General features: G+C 35.8%; 1 protein-coding gene across 1 annotated transcript; it reads left to right on the forward strand.

The window, feature by feature from the left end:
• The first annotated feature begins 2,038 nt into the window (after positions 1-2,038).
• Positions 2,039-17,564, forward strand: LOC139854554 (uncharacterized). Its single transcript, XM_071843854.1, has 4 exons — positions 2,039-3,118; positions 3,179-3,659; positions 3,768-3,964; positions 17,454-17,564. The coding sequence occupies exons 1-4, from the start codon at positions 2,039-2,041 to the stop codon at positions 17,562-17,564; spliced, it is 1,869 nt and encodes a 622-aa protein (XP_071699955.1).
• Positions 17,565-23,121: the final 5,557 nt, after the last annotated feature.

Consider the following 23,121-nt stretch of genomic DNA (forward strand, 5'->3'; position numbering starts at 1 on the left):
AGGTGAAGGTTCAGTGATATAAGACAACTGAGTACTTGTGCTTACAGGTGAGTGGAATTACATTTATGGATGTGATTATACAATGACAAGTATAGTGATCCGTTCCATGTTTAATTAGACTGTGTAATGAGTCTGTGACCAGTGCAGTGACTATATGTGATTATGTGCGCACCCAGTGAACGTCGAGGTGTTTTGTGTGACGTAAGAGGTCAATGCTATTTACCTTGTGTATTTAGGGTAATAGTATTGGGTCCAAGTGTTACTGGTTAGTGGTATAGTGTGAATGACGAGTGCGTCATGTCTGGAAGACTATACCAGTGACTCAGTAGTGTGAACTATCGGTATATTTCAGCTTGATCAGCTATGGGTTGCCGGTCCTCTTGTGTATGACTTTAAGTGATTAATGACCAGTGCCTATAAGCTGTGCTTGATGCTTGTAGTGATATCCACCTAGATATTGCCATTCACTTAGCGTTATGCTAATTCCCCCACAGTGTTTTGCCCTGCAAGTGTGTGTTAGCAGCTTTTGGTGGGTTTTGCAAGATAATCGAAGATGTTTGACGCAGTGTTACTCTGATGTGTTTTGTAATAAACAATATGGTCAAATGGTTTGTAGTAATAACGTAACACCAGTGTTTTGTGTAATCATATATTTCTGTACATAATATATGATATGTATATTAATAAGTCTTCCGCTGTGAGTGTTTTAAAAAAAAAGAATGTGTATGTAAAAAGTACGGTGTTACAACTTAGGCTAAATACTATGTTGGATGCTATTTTTGTTGATTGATTTTGATACACATATGATGTTTTGATGTTTTGAGTAAATCGATTTCTTATTGATGTTAGTGGTTTAAATTGGTTGATATATACAATTGTCCTGATAAAGTGAACACTAGATGGAGTCTATTGTCTATGTTTTCAAATACTTAATCTATTATTAGTGAAATTGGTTGTGATTGTCTAATTTGGTGACTCGAATATAGAGTCTGTTGTAACTGATTAAGGTGGTAATTTGGGTTAGGTGATTTGGGCAATTACTGGACCAAGGGGTTGAATCAGTTAATCCAATAGTTGAATAAGTATCGGTTGTTTGTTTCTAAAAGAGAACTCTAAGTAACAGCTCTTAACCTTAATTCAGCCAATTTACTTAACCACAAGCAAAGAGGTATTTGGTGAAAGGGAACCCTAAGCCAATAAATCCTAGCTTGAAAAGTTTATTAAAATAGAACTCTGGGTGAACACGTACGGTAAATTGCATATGTGTTGATATTTAATTAGGACTTAATCTTAATGCATCCAGCATAGTGAATAGAGCCTAGGTAGACATATTTCCCATTATCCGATTCAAATCTATCTTATTTCATTTTATTAATATAAAACACCAAAAATATAGTTTTTACTTTATTACTTCTCTTGATTTGGCTAATCGTTAAATAGCCACCAACAATTATTCGTATTTATCTTTATTTCACATTCTGTTTAGTTAATTGTATTTAGTAATTTTATCTTAATTTGCGCTAAATACTGTCCTTGGAACGATACTTGGATTTACCAATATATATACTGCTACACGATCGGGTACACTGCTCGTTAGTGTGAATCTTAATAAATGGTATTTTCCTAATATAAATAATAGACGCGATTTTACACATCAAGTTTTTGGCGCTGCTGCCGGGGATATTTGTGTTAATTTGAGATTATTTGCGTTTTGTGATTATTTGAGTTTTTTTTTATTTTTAGGTAGTTTATTTATTTCTTGTTCGTTTCTGTTTTGAGTCGGTACGTTTAATCTGGTTGTTAGTTGTGTTTCGCAGATTACAGGTTGTATATGCCCGATACTCATTCTTTTGGTAATCCGTTGTTTAGACCATATCCAGAACCAGAAAGAATTCTTTAGAGAGTGAACAGAGAACGGTCAGATACAGTGGGTTCTCCATCTACATCTAGTCGAATTGTTATTCCATTAGGTAGTGAAGTTGAAACGGTTATTCCTCTGACACCTGAAGTGCGTATAATGGGGGATTAAACTCAAAGTATGGCTGCTAAGATGAAGGCCACCCGAGTTGACCAAGGTAATTCGATCACTCAACCGGTAGTGACTACTACATTTGATATTAAGGGGCCGATTTTGGAAATGATCAACAGTAAATGTCAGTTTAGTGGTAAGCCCAGTGAGGATGCGAATGAGCATATTCGAATTTTCAAGGGAATATGTGGTTTGTTTAAGATCCTGGACATTCTAGATGAGGTGGTTTATTTGAGGCTTTTCCCGTGGACGCTAACGGGAGAGGCAAGTGCATGGTTGAATGGGTTACCTGAGGGAACAATCGACACTTGGAATATGTTGCAGGAGAAATTTTTGGGTAAATACTTTCCAGCTTCAAAAGCTGCTAGGCTTCAACAGGAACTTACTCAGTTTCGCCAGCACCCAAATGAGACGTTGTATGATTCGTGGTCCCGTTTTAGTAGGATGTTGCGTGCTTGTCCACAGCACGGGTTGGATACTTTTCACAAAGTTCAAATCTTCTACAAGGGGTGCAATGTTCCTACTCGTGTTAAGATTGATCAAGCTGCTGGGGGTTCGCATATGGATAAAACAGAGCAAGAAGCTTATGAGGTTATTGAGAAACAAGCAGAATATTCCCACGAGTGGCATCAAGAGAATGATTTTACTCATCCTACTTCTACAGTCGCAAGCGCCGGTGCTTATGACAATATTGGGTTGATTAGTGCAAAGTTAGATGGCATCTCACGAAATATTGAGAAGATTAATAAGGAGATACATGCTATTAAGGTAGGATGTGAGTATTGCGGTGGTCCACACCTGGGTAAGGATTGTGACGCTGGTTTGACTATGGATCAAAAGGAGCAAGTGGCTTATTTGACTCAACAAAATAACAACCAGTTTCAAGGAAGAGCTCAATTTAATAGAAACTTCAACAATTCGTATAACTCGCAAGGTAGAGGTCAGAATGCTAATTTCGGGGGCTCTAGTGGTTTTTTTCAACAACGCGCCCTGGGATATTATGAAAAGCCTGATGTGGAAGAAAAGAAGTCAAGTTTGGAATCTATGATCGAAACATTAGTGGCATCTCAAACACAGCTTGTTATAAGTGTTAATCATACTAATGAGAAAAACGAGCAAATGTTTTGAAACTAACATTCTGCTATACAGAATTTGGAAAGGCAAATAAGTAGTCTTGCGGGTACTATAAATGACAAGAAACAGGGTGAGTTGCCTAGAGATGCAAAGATCAACTTGAGAGGTGAAAATTTGAACGTAATTGTGTCTTCGTCGGAAGAGAAGTCGGGTGATGAGAAGAGTTCATTGAAAGTAAAAGAGGTTAAAGATGTTCCACCAGTTGTTAAGAATGAGAAGCCTGTGGTTAAACCGTATAGACCACCGATTCCCTTCCCGAGAAAGGGGGTTGAATACGAGGTGGTGGAGAGACCTTCTAACCTTAATAATGTTTGTTTTGATAGCTCTTTTTCAGGTACTTCCAAGATGCAAAAAGAAATACGAAAAGAGGCCAGGAAAGAAAAGAGAAGAGAGGAGCATGAAGCAAATATTAAAGCAAAGCAAGAACTTAAGGCTGCACGGGCAGTTCCAATAAAAGTTGAACATCCGGTTTTTCCACCAAAGCTGGGTGATCCGGGTGAATTTATAATTTCTTGTTTACTTAGAGACTCTGTAATGTATAATGGGTTGGTAGATTCGGGGGCAAGTTTAAATGTTATGCCCTTAGCTTTGTATAAATGATCAGGGTTTCCTGATTTATCACCCACTACCATTAGCATCAGTTTATATGACCAAGCCAAGAAACACCCGGTCGGTATGGCGGAAGATGTGCATGTCCGGATTGGTGACATGAATTTCTTGGCGAATTTTGTGGTTATGGATGTGGAGGAACACCGATGTCCCTCTTATTTTCGGGAGTCCTTTTCTTTTTACCGCCCGAATGTTAGTTGATGAGGAAGCGAGTAAGCTTACGTTGAAAGAAGGTGACAAATCGGTCACATTTATGAGAAAAAAATGTAGATACCTACCCACTAAGGTTATGGGGTACTTAGGAACGGTTGTGACTATTAAAAATAATTGTGATCCTTTAAATACCCCAATTGAAAAAGACAAGGGTGAAACATTTATGTGTGGGGTGGTTTAACCTCAACCACTTGATAACCCACACTACATTGACCCTTTAGTTGAGAAGTTGGTATACGAACTTGTTGTTGATCATAGTATGAGAAAATTGTACAAACGAGTTCATGAGGCTAGACGTAAGGGGGACTATAAATTGTGTAACCGGCTTTTATCAGATTTATCGCCTATCGAAAGGGCAAAACTATTTAAATTTGTTGTAGTGACCCGAACTTTTCCATGTTTATATATATTAATTGAGATTGATATTTACATGATTAAATGTTTCCAACATGTTAAGCAATCAAACTTGTTAAGACTTGATTAATTGAAATATGTTTCATATAGACAATTGACCACCCAAGTTGACCGGTGATTCACGAACGTTAAAACTTGTAAAAACTATATGATGACATATATATGGATATATATATAGTTAACATGATACTATGATAAGTAAACATATCATTAAGTATATTAACAATGAACTACATATGTAAAAACAAGACTACTAACTTAATGATTTTTAAACGAGACATATATGTAACGATTATCGTTGTAAAGACATTTAATGTATATATATCATATTAAGAGATATTCATACATGATAATATCATGATAATATAATAATTTAAAATCTCATTTGATATTATAAACATTGGGTTAACAACATTTAACAAGATCGTTAACCTAAAGGTTTCAAAACAACACTTACATGTAACGACTAACGATGACTTAACGACTCAGTTAAAATGTATATACATGTAGTGTTTTAATATGTATTTATACACTTTTGAAAGACTTCAATACACTTATCAAAATACTTCTACTTAACAAAAATGCTTACAATTACATCCTCGTTCAGTTTCATCAACAATTCTACTCGTATGCACCCGTATTCGTACTCGTACAATACACAGCTTTTAGATGTATGTACTATTGGTATATACACTCCAATGATCAGCTCTTAGCAGCCCATGTGAGTCACCTAACACATGTGGGAACCATCATTTGGCAACTAGCATGAAATATCTCATAAAATTACAAAAATATGAGTAATCATTCATGACTTATTTACGTGAAAACAAAATTACATATCCTTTATATCTAATCCATACACCAACGACCAAAAACACCTAAAAACACTTTCATTCTTCAATTTTCTTCATCTAATTGATCTCTCTCAAGTTCTATCTTCAAGTTCTAAGTGTTCTTCATATATTCTACAAGTTCTAGTTACATAAAATCAAGAATACTTTCAAGTTTGCTAGCTCACTTCCAATCTTGTAAGGTGATCATCCAACCTCAAGAAATCTTTGTTTCTTACAGTAGGTTATCTTTCTAATACAAGGTAATAATCATATTCAAACTTTGGTTCAATTTCTATAACTATAACAATCTTATTTCAAGTGATGATCTTACTTGAACTTGTTTTCGTGTCATGATTCTGCTTCAAGAACTTCGAGCCATCCAAGGATCCGTTGAAGCTAGATCCATTTTTCTCTTTTCCAGTAGGTTTATCCAAGGAACTTAAGGTAGTAATGATGTTCATAACATCATTCGATTCATATATATAAAACTATCTTATTCGAAGGTTTAAACTCGTAATCACTAGAACATAGTTTAGTTAATTCTAAACTTGTTCGCAAACAAAAGTTAATCCTTCTAACTTGACTTTTAAAATTAAATAAACACATGTTCTATATCTATATGATATGCTAACTTAATGATTTAAAACCTGGAAACACGAAAAACACCGTAAAACCGGATTTACGCCGTCGTAGTAACACCGCGGGCTGTTTTGGGTTAGTTAATTAAAAACTATGATAAACTTTGATTTAAAAGTTGTAATTCTGAGAAAATGATTTTTATTATGAACATGAAACTATATCCAAAAATTATGGTTAAACTCAAAGTGGAAGTATGTTTTCTAAAATGGTCATCTAGACGTCGTTCTTTCGACTGAAATGACTACCTTTACAAAAACGACTTGTAACTTATTTTTCCGACCATAAACCTATACTTTTCTGTTTAGATTCATAAAATAAAGTTCAATATGAAACCATAGCAATTTGATTCACTCAAAACGGATTTAAAATGAAGAAGTTATGGGTAAAACAAGATTGGATAATTTTTCTCATTTTAGCTACGTGAAAATTGGTAACAAATCTATTCCAACCATAACTTAATCAACTTGTATTGTATATTATGTAATCTTGAGATACCATAGACACGTATACAATGTTTCGACCTATCATGTCGACACATCTATATATATTTCGGAACAACCATAGACACTCTATATGTGAATGTTGGAGTTAGCTATACAGGGTTGAGGTTGATTCCAAAATATATATAGTTTGAGTTGTGATCAATACTGAGATACGTATACACTGGGTCGTGGATTGATTCAAGATAATATTTATCGATTTATTTCTGTACATCTAACTGTGGACAACTAGTTATAGGTTACTAACGAGGACAGCTGACTTAATAAACTTAAAACATCAAAATATATTAAAAGTGTTGTAAATATATTTTGAACATACTTTAATATATATGTATATATTGTTATAGGTTCGTGAATCAACAGTGGCCAAGTCTTACTTCCTGACGAAGTAAAAATATGTGAAAGTGAGTTATAGTCCCACTTTAAAAATCTAATATTTTTGGGATGAGAATACATGCAGGTTTTATAAATGATTTACAAAATAGACACAAGTACGTAAAACTACATTCTATGGTTGAATTATCGAAATCGAATATGCCCCTTGTTATTAAGTCTGGTAATCTAAGAATTAGGGAACAGACACCCTAATTGACGCGAATCCTAAAGATAGATCTATCGGGCCCAACAAGCCCCATCCAAAGTACCGGATGCTTTAGTACTTCGAAATTTATATCATATCCGAAGGGTGTCCCGGAATGATGGGGATATTCTTATATATGCATCTTGTTAATGTCGGTTACCAGGTGTTCACCATATGAATGATTTTTATCTCTATGTATGGGATGTGTATTGAAATATGAAATCTTGTGGTCTATTATTATGATTTGATATATATAGGTTAAACCTATAACTCACCAACATTTTTGTTGACGTTTTAAGCATGTTTATTCTCAGGTGATTATTAAGAGCTTCCGCTGTCGCATACTTAAATAAGGACGAGATTTGGAGTCCATGCTTGTATGATATTGTGTAAAAACTGCATTCAAGAAACTTATTTTGTTGTAACATATTTGTATTGTAAACCATTATGTAATGGTCGTGTGTAAACAGGATATTTTAGATTATCATTATTTGATAATCTACGTAAAGCTTTTTAAACCTTTATTGATGAAATAAAGGTTATGGTTTGTTTTAAAAAGAATGCAGTCTTTGAAAAACGTCTCATATAGAGGTCAAAACCTCGCAACGAAATCAATTAATATGGAACGTTTTTAATCAATAAGAACGGGACATTTCAGTTGGTATCCGAGCATTGGTCTTAGAGAACCAGAATTTTGCATTAGTGTGTCTTATCGAGTTTGTTAGGATGCATTAGTGAGTCTGGACTTCGACCGTGTTTACTTGAAAAATGATTGCTTAACAAATTTTGTTGGAAACTATATATTTTTAACATGTGAATATTATGTGATATATTAATCTCTTAACGCGTTTGATATTATGTGATAGATGTCTACCTCTAGAACAAGTCCCATTGACTCACCTAATAATAATGAAGAGTCAAATGTAAATTGGAATGATTCGTGGACTGATTCACAAGTTCCCGAAGAGGAACCGGAAGAAGAGTCGGAACCGGAAGAAGAATCGGAACCGGAAGAAGAATCGGAACCAGATGAAGAAATAGAACTGGTGGGGGAAATAATAAAATGGTTAAGTAAAAGAAAATCCTCAACCAACCGACCAAGGTTAATTATGGTCAATGGTGTTTCCGCCAAGGAAGCAAAATATTGGGAGGATTACCAATTCTCCGATGAATCGGATTCCGACGAGAATTCCGATGATGTTATAGAAATTACCCCAACTGAATTTAAAAAGGCAAAAGAAAATAATAAGGGAAAGGGCATAAAAATAGAGAAATCTAATTCCAACCCCGATGAACTTTATATGTATCGTCAACCCCCGAAGTCCTTAAGTTGTAACAATGACCCGGGAACCTCTAAACCACCAGGTTTTTCTAAACCAATGTGGAAAATTACGGCTCGTATTAGGGGAACATCATATATCCCTAGAAACTTGGCAAAACGAATCAAAAACCGAAGAAGAAGAAACAAGCTAGTCGGAATAAGATAGTTGTATTCGTGTGGTGTAATATATGTAATATAGTGTGCTTATGCTTTATGATATATGTAAAAATTGCTTGTATTAATAAGTATTTTTTTTATGAATCTAACTCTTGTCTATTTTACAGTATAAAAATACAAAATGGATAGACAACCCAATATTTTAAGAGACCTACCCGGAGACATGATTGATGAAATCTTGTCTAGAGTCGGTCAGAATTCTTCGGCACAACTATTTAAGGCGAGATCAGTTTGTAAGACATTCGAAGAACGTTCCAAGAATGCCTTGGTTTATAAAAGGCTTTCGTTCGAAAGATGGGGGATATCACATTGGGAAATCCATAAGTTACGATGTGTTTACTTTGACGCATATATTGCGGGGAACCCAAATGCTATTTTAAGCAATGGGTTAAGAAATTATTTTGACTCAATATATCCGAATATTGGACTTCGTGATTTAGAAAAAGCGGCTAACATGCAACATAAAGAAGCATGTTATGCTTACGGATTAGTAATGTTCGCTTCTCACCAAAGTGAGAACAAGAACATCGGGCTACAACCATTAAACAAAACTTTCCCACAAGTGACAGAGTCGGTAATTGGGGTAAGAAATGAGGTTTTTAGATTGTTACGGGACTGTTGGACATTACGTAACCCTCGTCCCTTTGACGACGTTACAACACGCTGTCTTATCAACGGCCATAACGGTTATGTTCCACAAGACCAAGGATGGGAAGTAATCCTAGTAAAACCAGAATGCATGACTTGTTTCTGGACGTATGAATTATGTGTCTTTATTGCCTTTGCTGAACGACTTGTGTACTAGCTAGAACTATCTTCACAACCATCTTGTATCAAATTTATTGTGTGCTATATTTCATGCTATATGTAAAATAAGCGGTATTGTAAGTTTGTAAAATATTGTGTAAAAGTTTGAACGCGAAATATTATTATAATCAGTTTTTCATATAGAATTGTAGTAGTTGAATTGTATATTAGCTACTAAGTATGAACTTAACGGGTAGGTACTACCCAAATTTAAACTTATAAAACGCTAATATGAAGAAAAAGCTTTTATAAATGAGTTCATATTATGCTACGAAATACTATTAACTACTCTTAATATTCTGTATGATTAACTTGTTCCATTTGACTATTTTGAAGGAAATGGCACCGACTACTCGACACACCGTGAATATGAATGAAGAGGAATTCCGTACTTTTCTAGCTTCAAACATAGCCGCAGTACAGGCTGCGCTACATACCAACAATAACCTTGGATCTAGCAGTACAGGAAATCGTGTAGGATGCACCTACAAAGAATTCACTGCCTGCAAACCTTTAGAATTTGATGGAACCGAAGGACTGATCGGATTGAAACGGTGGACTGAGAAGGTCGAATCGGTGTTTGCCATAAGTAAGTGTACTGAAGAGGACAAAGTGAAGTACGCTACGCATACCTTCACAGGTTCTACGTTAACATGGTGGAATACCTATCTAGAGCAAGTGGGAAAAGATAATGCGTACGCACTACCGTGGTCAGCATTCAAGCACTTGATGAACGAGAAGTACCGTCCCAGAACCGAGGTCAATAAGCTCAAGACAGAACATAGAGGGTTACGAACTCAAGGATTTGATATTACCACGTACGAAAGACGATTCACAGAATTGTGCCTATTGTGTCCGGGAGCTTTTGAAGATGAGGAAGAGAAGATCGACGCGTTTGTGAAAGGATTACCGGAAAGAATCCAAGAAGATATAAGTTCACACGAGCCCGCCTCCATACAACAGGCATGTAGAAAGGCTCACAAACTAGTGAACCAGATTGAAGAAAGAATTAAAGAACAGACTGCTAAAGAGGCCAATGTGAAGCAAGTCAAAAGAAAGTGGGAGGAAAACGGTGATAAGAATCACCAATACAACAACAACAGCAATTACAACAATAATCGCAACAATTATCCCAACAATCGCAACATCAATCGTAACTACAACAAACGGCCCAACAACAACAACAACAGCAACTACAACAATCATCCCAACAACAATAATAACCACAACAACAACAACAATCAGAAGCAGCTATGCCAAAGGTGTGAAAAGTATCACTCGGGGTTCTGCACCAAATTTTGCAACAAGTGTAAAAGAAATGGTCATAGCGCGGCGAAGTGTGAGGTCTACGGACCAGGGGTTAACATAACGAAAGGAACAAATGGTGTCGGAACGAGTAATGGCAGAGCAAGTAATGTCGGAGCAAGTTATGCCAATGTAGTTTGTTATAAATGTGGAAAACCGGGCCACATTATTAGAAATTGCCCGAACCAGGAGAACACGAATGGACAAGGCTGCGAAAGAGTTTTCAATATTAATGCGGCAGAAGCACAGGAAGACCCGGAGCTTGTTACGGGTACGTTTCTTATTGACAATAAATCTGCTTACGTTTTATTTGATTCGGGTGCGGATAGAAGCTATATGAGTAGAGATTTTTGTGCTAAATTAAGTTGTCCATTGATGCCTTTGGATAGTAAATTTTTACTCGAATTAGCAAATGGTAAATTAATTTCAGCAGATAATATATGTCGGAATCGAGAAATTAAACTGGTTAGCGAAACATTTAAGATTGATTTGATACCAGTAGAGTTAGGGAGTTTTGATGTGATAATCGGTATGGACTGGTTGAAAGAAGTGAAAGCAGAGATCGTTTGTTACAAAAATGCAATTCGCATTATACGAGAAAAAGGAAAACCCTTAATGGTGTACGGAGAAAAGGGCAACACGAAGCTACATCTTATTAGTAATTTGAAGGCACAAAAACTAATAAGAAAAGGTTGCTATGCTGTTCTAGCACACGTCGAGAAAGTACAAACTGAAGAAAAGAGCATCAATGATGTTCCCATTGCAAAAGAATTTCCTGATGTATTTCCCAAAGAATTACCAGGATTACCCCCACATCGATCCGTTGAATTTCAAATAGATCTTGTACCAGGAGCTGCACCAATAGCTCGTGCTCCTTACAGACTCGCACCCAGCGAGATGAAAGAACTGCAAAGCCAATTACAAGAACTTTTAGAGCGTGGTTTCATTCGACCAAGCACATCACCGTGGGGAGCTCCTGTTTTGTTTGTCAAGAAGAAAGATGGTACATTCAGGTTGTGTATCGACTACCGAGAGTTGAACAAACTTACCATCAAGAACCGCTACCCACTACCGAGAATCGACGACTTATTTGATCAACTACAAGGCTCGTCTGTTTATTCAAATATTGACTTACGTTGCGGGTATCATCAAATGCGGGTGAAAGAAGATGATATTCCAAAGACTGCTTTCAGAACACGTTACGGTCATTACGAGTTTATGGTCATGCCGTTTGGTTTAACTAATGCACCAGCTGTGTTCATGGACCTTATGAACCGAGTGTGTGGACCATACCTTGACAAGTTTGTCATTGTTTTCATTGATGACATACTTATTTACTCAAAGAATGACCAAGAACACGGTGAACATTTGAGAAAGGTGTTAGAAGTATTGAGGAAGGAAGAATTGTACGCTAAGTTTTCAAAGTGTGCATTTTGGTTGGAAGAAGTTCAATTCCTCGGTCACATAGTGAACAAAGAAGGTATTAAGGTGGATCCGGCAAAGATAGAAACTGTTGAAACGTGGGAAACCCCGAAAACTCCGAAACACATTCGCCAGTTTTTAGGACTAGCTGGTTACTACAGAAGGTTCATCCAAGACTTTTCCAGAATAGCAAAACCCTTGACTGCATTAACGCATAAAGGGAAGAAATTTGAATGGAATGATGAACAAGAGAAAGCGTTTCAGTTATTGAAGAAAAAGCTAACTACGGCACCTATATTGTCATTGCCTGAAGGGAATGATGATTTTGTGATTTATTGTGACGCATCAAAGCACGGTCTCGGTTGTGTATTAATGCAATGAACGAAGGTGATTGCTTATGCGTCTAGACAATTGAAGATTCACGAACAAAATTATACGACGCATGATTTGGAATTAGGCGCGGTTGTTTTTGCATTAAAGACTTGGAGGCACTACTTATATGGGGTCAAAAGTATTATATATACCGACCACAAAAGTCTTCAACACATATTTAATCAGAAACAACTGAATATGAGGCAGCGTACGTGGATTGAATTATTGAATGATTACGACTTTGAGATTCGTTACCACCCGGGGAAGGCAAATGTGGTAGCCGATGCCTTGAGCAGGAAGGACAGAGAACCCATTCGAGTAAAATCTATGAATATAATGATTCATAATAACCTTACTACTCAAATAAAGGAGGCGCAACAAGGAGTTTTAAAAGAGGAAAATTTAAAGGATGAAATACCCAAAGGATCGGAGAAGCATCTTAATATTCGGGAAGACGGAACCCGGTATAGGGCTGAAAGGATTTGGGTACCAAAATTTGGAGATATGAGAGAAATGGTACTTAGAGAAGCTCATAAAACCAGATACTCAATACATCCTGGAACGAGGAAGATGTACAAGGATCTCAAGAAACATTTTTGGTGGCCGGGTATGAAAGCCGATGTTGCTAAATACGTAGGAGAATGTTTGACGTGTTCTAAGGTCAAAGCTGAGCATCAGAAACCATCAGGTCTACTTCAACAACCCGAAATCCCTGAATGGAAATGGGAAAACATTACCATGGATTTCATCACTAAATTGCCAAGGACTGCAAGTGGTTTTGATACTATTTGGGTAATAGTTAATCGTCTCACCAAATTAGCACATTTCCTGCCAATAAGAGAAGATGACAAGATGGAGAAGTTAGCACGACTGTATTTGAAGGAAGTCATCTCCAGACATGGAATACCAATCTCTATTATCTCTGATAGGGATGGCAGATTTATTTCAAGATTCTGGCAGACATTACAGCAAGCATTAGGAACTCGTCTAGACATGAGTACTGCCTATCATCCACAAACTGATGGGCAGAGCGAAAGGACGATACAAATGCTTGAAAACATGCTACGAGCATGTGTTATTGATTTCGGAAACAGTTGGGATCGACATCTACCGTTAGCAGAATTTTCCTACAACAACAGCTACCATTCAAGCATTGAGATGGCGCCGTTTGAAGCACTTTATGGTAGAAAGTGCAGGTCTCCGATTTGTTGGAGTGAAGTGGGGGATAGACAAATTACGGGTCCGGAGATTATACAAGAAACTACCGAGAAGATCATCCAAATTCAACAACGGTTGAAAACCGCCCAAAGTCGACAAAAGAGCTACGCTGACATTAAAAGAAAAGATATAGAATTTAAAATTGGAGAGATGGTCATGCTTAAAGTAGCACCTTGGAAAGGCGTTGTTCGATTTGGTAAACGAGGGAAATTAAATCCAAGGTATATTGGACCATTCAAGATTATTGATCGTGTCGGACCAGTAGCTTACCGAATTGAGTTACCTCAACAACTCGCGGCTGTACATAACACTTTCCACGTCTCAAATTTGAAGAAATGTTTTGCTAAAGAAGATCTCACTATTCCGTTAGATGAAATCCAAATCAACGAAAAACTTCAATTCATCGAAGAACCCGTCGAAATAATGGATCGTGAGGTTAAAAGACTTAAGCAAAACAAGATACCAATTGTTAAGGTTCGATGGAATGCTCGTAGAGGACCCGAGTTCACCTGGGAGCGTGAAGATCAGATGAAGAAGAAATACCCGCATCTATTTCCAGAAGATTCGTCAACACCTTCAACAGCTTAAAATTTCGGGATGAAATTTATTTAACGGGTAGGTACTGTAGTGACCCAAACTTTTCCATGTTTATATATATTAATTGAGATTGATATTTACATGATTAAATATTTCCAACATGTTAAGCAATCAAACTTGTTAAGACTTGATTAATTGAAATATGTTTCATATAGACAATTGACCACCCAAGTTGACCGGTGATTCACGAACGTTAAAACTTGTAAAAACTATATGATGACATATATATGGATATATATATAGTTAACATGATACTATGATAAGTAAACATATCATTAAGTATATTAACAATGAACTACATATGTAAAAACAAGACTACTAACTTAATGATTTTTAAACGAGACATATATGTAACGATTATAGTTGTAAAGACATTTAATGTATATATATAATATTAAGAGATATTCATACATGATAATATCATGATAATATAATAATTTAAAATCTCATTTGATATTATAAACATTGGGTTAACAACATTTAACAAGATCGTTAACCTAAAGGTTTCAAAACAACACTTACATGTAACGACTAACGATGACTTAACGACTCAGTTAAAATGTATATACATGTAGTGTTTTAATATGTATTTATATACTTTTGAAAGACTTCAATACACTTATCAAAATACTTCTACTTAACAAAAATGCTTACAATTACATCCTCGTTCAGTTTCATCAACAATTCTACTCGTATGCACCCGTATTCGTACTCGTACAATACACAGCTTTTAGATGTATGTACTATTGGTATATACACTCCAATGATCAGCTTTTAGCATCCCATGTGAGTCACCTAACACATGTGGGAACCATCATTTGGCAACTAGCATGAAATATCTCATAAAATTACAAAAATATGAGTAATCATTCATGACTTATTTACATGAAAACAAAATTACATATCCTTTATATCTAATCCATACACCAACGACCAAAAACACCTACAAAAACTTTCATTCTTCAATTTTCTTCATCTAATTGATCTCTCTCAAGTTCTATCTTCAAGTTCTAAGTGTTCTTCATATATTCTACAAGTTCTAGTTACATAAAATCAAGAATACTTTCAAGTTTGCTAGCTCACTTCCAATCTTGTAAGGTGATCATCCAACCTCAAGAAATCTTTGTTTCTTACAGTAGGTTATCATTCTAATACAAGGTAATAATCATATTCAAACTTTGGTTCAATTTCTATAACTATAACAATCTTATTTCAAGTGATGATCTTACTTGAACTTGTTTTCGTGTCATGATTCTGCTTCAAGAACTTCGAGCCATCCAAGGATCCGTTGAAGCTAGATCCATTTTTCTCTTTTCCAGTAGGTTTATCCAAGGAACTTAAGGTAGTAATGATGTTCATAACATCATTCAATTCATATATATAAAACTATCTTATTCGAAGGTTTAAACTCGTAATCACTAGAACATAGTTTAGTTAATTCTAAACTTGTTCGCAAACAAAAGTTAATCCTTCTAACTTGACTTTTAAAATTAACTAAACACATGTTCTATATCTATATGATATGCTAACTTAATGATTTAAAACCTGGAAACACGAAAAACACCGTAAAACCGGATTTACGCCGTCGTAGTAACACCGCGGGCTGTTTTGGGTTAGTTAATTAAAAACTATGATAAACTTTGATTTAAAAGTTGTAATTATGAGAAAATGATTTTTATTATGAACATGAAACTATATCCAAAAGTTATGGTTAAACTCAAAGTAGAAGTATGTTTTCTAAAATGGTCATCTCGACGTCGTTCTTTCGACTGAAATGACTACCTTTACAAAAATGACTTGTAACTTATTTTTCTGAATATAAACCTATACTTTTCTGTTTAGATTCATAAAATAGAGTTCAATATGAAACCATAGCAATTTGATTCACTCAAAACGGATTTAAAATGAAGAAGTTATGGGTAAAACAAGATTGGATAATTTTTCTCATTTTAGCTACGTGAAAATTGGTAACAAATCTATTCCAACCATAACTTAATCAACTTGTATTGTATATTATGTAATCTTGAGATACCATAGACACGTATACAATGTTTTGACCTATCATTTTGACACATCTATATATATTTCGGAACAACCATAGACACTCTATATGTGAATGTTGGAGTTAGCTATACAGGGTTGAGGTTGATTCCAAAATATATATAGTTTGAGTTGTGATCAATACTGAGATACGTATACACTGGGTCGTGGATTGATTCAAGATAATATTTATCGATTTATTTCTGTACATCTAACTGTGGACAACTAGTTATAGGTTACTAACGAGGACAGCTGACTTAATAAACTTAAAACATCAAAATATATTAAAAGTGTTGTAAATATATTTTGAACATACTTTAATATATATGTATATATTGTTATAGGTTCGTGAATCAACAGTGGCCAAGTCTTACTTTCCGACGAAGTAAAAATCTGTGAAAGTGAGTTATAGTCCCACTTTAAAAATCTAATATTTTTGGGATGAGAATACATGCAGGTTTTATAAATGATTTACAAAATAGACACAAGTACGTGAAACTACATTCTATGGTTGAATTATCGAAATCGAATATGCCCCTTGTTATTAAGTCTGGTAATCTAAGAATTAGCGAACAGACACCCTAATTGACGCGAATCCTAAAGATAGATCTATCGGGCCCAACAAGCCCCATCCAAAGTACCGGATGCTTTAGTACTTCGAAATTTATATCATATCCGAAGGGTGTTCCGGAATGATGGGGATATTCTTATATATGCATCTTGTTAATGTCGGTTACCAGGTGTTCACCATATGAATGATTTTTATCTCTATGTATGGGATGTGTATTGAAATATGAAATCTTGTAGTCTATTATTATGATTTGATATATATAGGTTAAACCTATAACTCACCAACATTTTTGTTGACGTTTTAAGCATGTTTATTCTCAGGTGATTATTAAGAGCTTCCGCTGTCGCATACTTAAATAAGGACGAGATTTGGAGTCCATGCTTGTATGATATTGTGTAAAAACTGCATTCAAGAAACTTATTTTGTTGTAACATATTTGTATTGTAAACCATTATGTAATGGTCGTGTGTAAACAGGATATTTTAGATTATCATTATTTGATAATCTACGTAAAGCTTTTTAAACCTTTATTGATGAAATAAAGGTTATGGTTTGTTTTAAAATGAATGCAGTCTTTGAAAAACGTCTCATATAGAGGTCAAAACCTCGCAACGAAATCAATTAATATGGAACGTTTTTAATCAATAAGAACGGGACATTTCATTTGTGCAGGTTATTAAAGAAGCCGATGAATGGCTTATGTCAAAGGCAGATGTGGATGATATTGGAGTAGGTTCCTGGAAATTGTCGGATGATGGAACCTACGATCCCGGAGCTGGCTAATTACGGGATTATGAATTGTTGTAGAGTTTGTAAACGATGTTTTGAAAACTTTATTTTAAAAACAAAAAAAAAAATTTGAAAAACTCTTCAAAACACAAAAATATTTGCTTTTCTTTTCGTATTGGTTTGTTTCATGTGCAGGTACATTTGGACATTTGGTTTGTTGCATGGTAGTGAAGAGAAAAGATTCTGCCACATTGTTTCGTATTTTAATGTCCGAGCACTACAAAGACACTTGCACGTGATTATGTAAAGTTTTGTATATTTCATTTCATTTTTATTTCTGAGAATTATAACTCGCCTTATACTAATGTCCTCTCAAATGCATACTCATTTTCCGTTTAAACGTAATAAGGACATTACTTAACTCAAGTGTGGGGTGGGTGTATGAATTTTCGTGGATACTAAATTTGGTTTCGTTTATTTTGAACTTTAAAAAGAGTGAAACATCATGTTTAAGCCATTTTTTGGAAATTTTAAAAAATTTTATGGTTTAATTCGTGATTTTAATGAAGCAAAAACTGTATGCTATAAAGATTGGCAAGTTGTTACCCATGAATTGACGAGTACATAATGTCATTTCCTGTATTATTTCTGCCCTACGCCAATACCGGGTTTAGTTGTCTCGGAAATTATGCTTATTCCATGTCGTTTCCTAAATCCCAGGGAAACTGTGGGTGACACTAGCCATAAACTGAACCATGTATGAACGGTGATTGGATCGCGTGGTCAAAACCGGGCCATGCGCTAGATCAAAAACTTAAACAGGGTGATCCTCATTGTTTCTCCTAACAAGGACAATGTTGCGTTCGACCACTTTATATGACCCATAGGATGTATCCATTCCATATTTAAGGGAGTCAAGTCTCCCGATCGACACACTTGATGACTTATGTCATAAGATGTAGTCTAGACCAGCTGTAGGTTGACGAACAATCTTGAAAAGTCTTCTCTAACATCAGTTGGAAATCCACTAGGCCTCAGCATCAAACAGGGAGCTAGTGGTCAGACTTATCTCGATGAGGGAGATCTATCTCGTAAAACGGGGGGCACCATGCATACACAAAATGTCAGTGATTTATCAGATCCACGGAAGGATAATCTCCTTAAAGATTAATCAGCTTTTAAGCCTGATGAACTTCAATCTTTATGATTGACTTAATGGATTAGATGATCACCTCATGATTATCGATGATATCTGGACGTAATGTGTATCCTCCTAAGCACATTTTTTTCTTACCGACATCTCGCGATGTTAGGTACTGTGGGAGGCATTGGCTTGACTAATCACGGGGTAGCTGGTATGGTTCGTTGGTTTGTTTGTTTGCTTGCTTCATGGCTTCCATTTGTATTCCGGTTTATATTGAAGAAGACATTTTAAGGTTCGAGATTCTTTTACACTTATTTGGATTATATATTTGGAGTATTTCGTTCGAGTTATTATGTTATGCCGAATACATGTCTGGGAAGTTTGACATTTGGGGATTACAAGTGGAAGTCATAGGGTTGTTATTTTCCACCAAAATCGTACCCACGCTAGTTGCTTGATTTGGTTCATGTTCGATTGGTTCTACATATTATTTTTCGAAGACATATTTATACGGTAGAAGATATTTTCGAGTAGATATTGCTTGAGGACAAGCAAGACTCTAGTGTGGGGTGACTTGATATTGCATAATTCAACTATGTTTATCTTAGCAATATTCGTCATATTTTGGTCCTTTGGATACAGTTTGGAGGATATTTGTTGTGATTTTTAGTAAGTTGAAGATTTGGAGCTTATTGGTTTCTTATCGCGAAAATCATGTTATTTTGGTATATTTTGAGAGCTCGTATGTTATCAAGAGTTAAAAGTTGGTTACCCGGTTGTTTCATGGTTAAAAGTGTTAGAAATATACAAAAAAACGAAGTTCGAAAGGTGAGGGGCACGCACTAATGGTTGTGCGGCGCACACGTATGAAGGAAATCCAGTCAGTCTAGAATTGTAATGAATGTGCGGGGCACACATTAAAAGTGTAGGGAGCACAGTTTTGTACTGGTGTTCGGCGCACACATTAAAAGTGTGCGGAGCACAGTTTTGTACTGGTGTGCGGCGCACACAAGGGCGAAACTCAAAATTTGTCAGTTTTAATAATAATTAAGTTACCCTAATTGCTCATAACTTATCTCAGCCGATTTTAGGCGCTATAGGGATGATTTTGGGTGGTCAAAGGAGAACTCCAACACCACTCGATCCTTTCAATCATTACAAGATCAAGCTTTAATCTTTCTATCATTCAAGATCATCTCTAGGTTTAATCTTTGTTCAAACAACAATGGTTTCTTCTATGTTTTTAATTATTGTTTCTAGTATGATTGTTGGCTAAATCTTTTATGTCTACTTAGGCTAAATACTATGTTGGATGCTATTTTTATTGATTGATTTTGATACACATATGATGTTTTGATGTTTTGAGTAAATCGTTTTCTTATTGATGTTAGTGGTTTAAATTGATTGATATATACAATTGTCCTGATAAAGTGAACACTAGATGGAGTCTATTGTGTATGTTTTCAAATACTTAATCTATTACTAGTAAAATTGGTTGTGATTGTCTAATTTAGTGACTCGAATATAGAGTCTGTTATAACTGATTAAGGTGGTAATTTGGGTTAGGGGATTTGGTCAATTACTGGACCAAGGGGTTGAATCAGTTAATCCAGTAGTTGAAATAAGTATCGGTTGTTTGTTGCTAAAAGAGAACTCTAAGTAACAGCTCTTAACCTTAATTCAGTCAATTTACTTAACTACAAGCAAAGAGGTATTTTGTGAAAGGGAACCCTAAGCCAATAAATCCTAGCTTGAAAAGTTTACTAAAAGAGAACTCTGGGTGAACACGTACAGAAAATTGCATATGTGTTGATATTTAATCAGGACTTAATCTTAATGCATCCAACATAGTGAATAGAGCCTAGGTAGACATATTTCCCATTATCTGATTCAAATCTATCTTATTTCGTTTTATTAATATAAAACACCAAAAATATTGTTTTTACTTTATCACTTCTCTTGATTTGGCTAATCGTTAAATAGCCACCAACAATTATTCGTATTTATCTTTATTTCATTTTCTGTTTAGTTAATTGCATTTAGTAATTTAATCTTGAATTGCGCTAAATACTGTCCTTGGAACGATACTTGGATTTACCAATATATATAATGCTACACGATCGGGTACACTGCTCGTTAGTGTGAATCTTAATAAACGGTATTTTCCTAATATAAATAATAGACGCAATTTTACACATCAGTATCCTTGCATGTTAGTCTTTTGCATGCCTATTTACTTGTCGTAATCAGTTTATTAATGCATCTGCTCAATCTGTGAATTGTTGAATTTCTTAACATGCGGTCCTACGTACTTAAGGGATCTTCTCTAGCCCCCACGCGTCATGAGTCTGATTGCTTATTACATGATGGGCATTTCCGCACTAGTTTGCCCTAATCTCACACATTGCAAGATTAAGAGCTGCAAGTCATGACTACAACATACAAACATTGATTAGTGTTGAGTCAATAATCCAAATAATGATTTAATTATGAAAAAATATAGTAATTAACATTAATTGTATTTATGTGCAGCTAACATAAGTTTCTTAAAATTTATAATTATAAAATAGCTTTGTGTTGTGTCTTAGTATTTAGTTGTGTTGCTAGTACTATTAGCACAAATTAGTCACTAGTGGATTTCTTTTATGAAGACTTAACAAATGCTTACTGAAGAACCAGAAGAATGCTTATAGAAGAACTAGCAGAAGACTCAACAGCAACAAACACTTAGATAGATTATGTCTATTCTTCTTGACATAGTTTGTTTCTTGTGTTATCAAATCAAGCATGACATTCGACTGATATCAAAGCCGTCGGAACCTTTGTGAACTTCGTCGATGATTGTCTTAGCTTTATTAGGTCCCATACATCACAAACTAGCTCCCAATAGGATTTCCTATAAATGGTGTCGCCTCTTAACTCGTACATTGGCGCCTTGACCCTGACCTTGTACGCTTCTTTTTCGCCATGCGGCAAGGAGCCCATTTTTAAAATACAATAATGTTAGTCATCCAATTATTCACCTCTTCATCTACGGAAGCAACTGTTGGTTCGAGTTCAGTAGATTTCTTGAACATTTGTTCCACCAAGACTTTTTTCTCCAGGTGATTGAATGTTAGCGCGACTAGTTTACATAACACGTCCACTTGTTTGTTCTGGCTTTGCGGTATGTGGCTAATTCAAAAATAATCAAAATCGTCAGCCAAAGAATGAACCATCGCGGATACGATTGCATTGATCCATCATTAGCGTCGAAAGTACCATTAATCTGATTGGCAACCAACTGTGAGTCGGCATATGCTTGCAATTTTTTCACCCTTAATTATTTAGCCAGCCTCATCCCTCCTAATAGGGCTTCGTACTCAGCTTTATTGTTCGTCACTTTGAAGTTGAACCTTAGTGTGTAGGTGTGCTCTTCTTTGTACGGCCCTGTAAGTAATAAACTTGGCATGCGCCTTTAGAATTGAATGCGCCATAAGTGTATAAATACTAGAGCTCTGGTGCTGTCGCTGGCAGCTGTTCAGGATCGGTGGCTGTTTCGGCCAAGTAGTCGGCTAGTATCTGACCTTTGATTGCAATTCTAGTGCAGTAAGTGACTTCATGTTCACCCAACTTTATTGCCCATTTGGTTAATCTCTTTGATATTTTCAGTTTGTTTAGCAATTATCGGATAGGTTGGTCTGTTAGTACAGTGATTGGGTGTGTTTCGAAGTACCTGCGCAATCGGCGCGCAGTAACTATAAGTGCATACATGAATTTTTTGACCGGTAGGTAATTTAACTCGCTTCTCGATAGCTCTTTACTAACGAAGTAAATGGGCATCTGTGCGTCTCCTCGCTCGGAAACCAAAACTGAACTCACAACCTCTTGAGAGATAGCTAGATAAAGAATTAAAGTTTCGTCGGCTACTGGCGTTGTTAGTGTAGGGAGATTTTTAAGGTGTGTCTTCATTTCTTGGAATGCTTTTTGTGCCTCCCCAGTCCACTTAAAGTCGGACTTCTTTGCGCAATCTTTCAAGGCGTGAAAGAACGTAAGAGCCCATTCTGCGGGTTTAGACAAAAGTCATTTTAGCGTCGCAAGTTTTTCGTTAAGGCTTTGGACTTTCTTTTTCGTCCTTGAAGAGGGCATCTTTTCGGTTGCTTCTATCTTCTTCGAGTTTGCTTTGATTCCCTGTAGAGTCAAAATAGGCCTTAAAAAACTCTCATCTTCTTCACCAAAGCTACACTTAGCAGGTTTGAACTTCATATTGATGCTCCTTAGTGTGTCGAATGTTTCTAGTATGTCTGTTAATAATTGTTCTTCGTTGTCACTTTTTAGGACAAGATTGTCAACATATGCCTCCAATTTGTGATCGATCTGTTTTGCAAGCGTGTTGTCAATGGTGCGCTGATATGTAGCTCCCGCGTTCTTCAATCCGAACGGCATATTTGCATACAGTATATGCCCTGGTCTGTGTGAAACGCAGTT

Source organism: Rutidosis leptorrhynchoides, chromosome 6 (genome assembly GCF_046630445.1).
Source record: "Rutidosis leptorrhynchoides isolate AG116_Rl617_1_P2 chromosome 6, CSIRO_AGI_Rlap_v1, whole genome shotgun sequence".
NCBI lineage: Eukaryota > Viridiplantae > Streptophyta > Magnoliopsida > Asterales > Asteraceae > Rutidosis > Rutidosis leptorrhynchoides.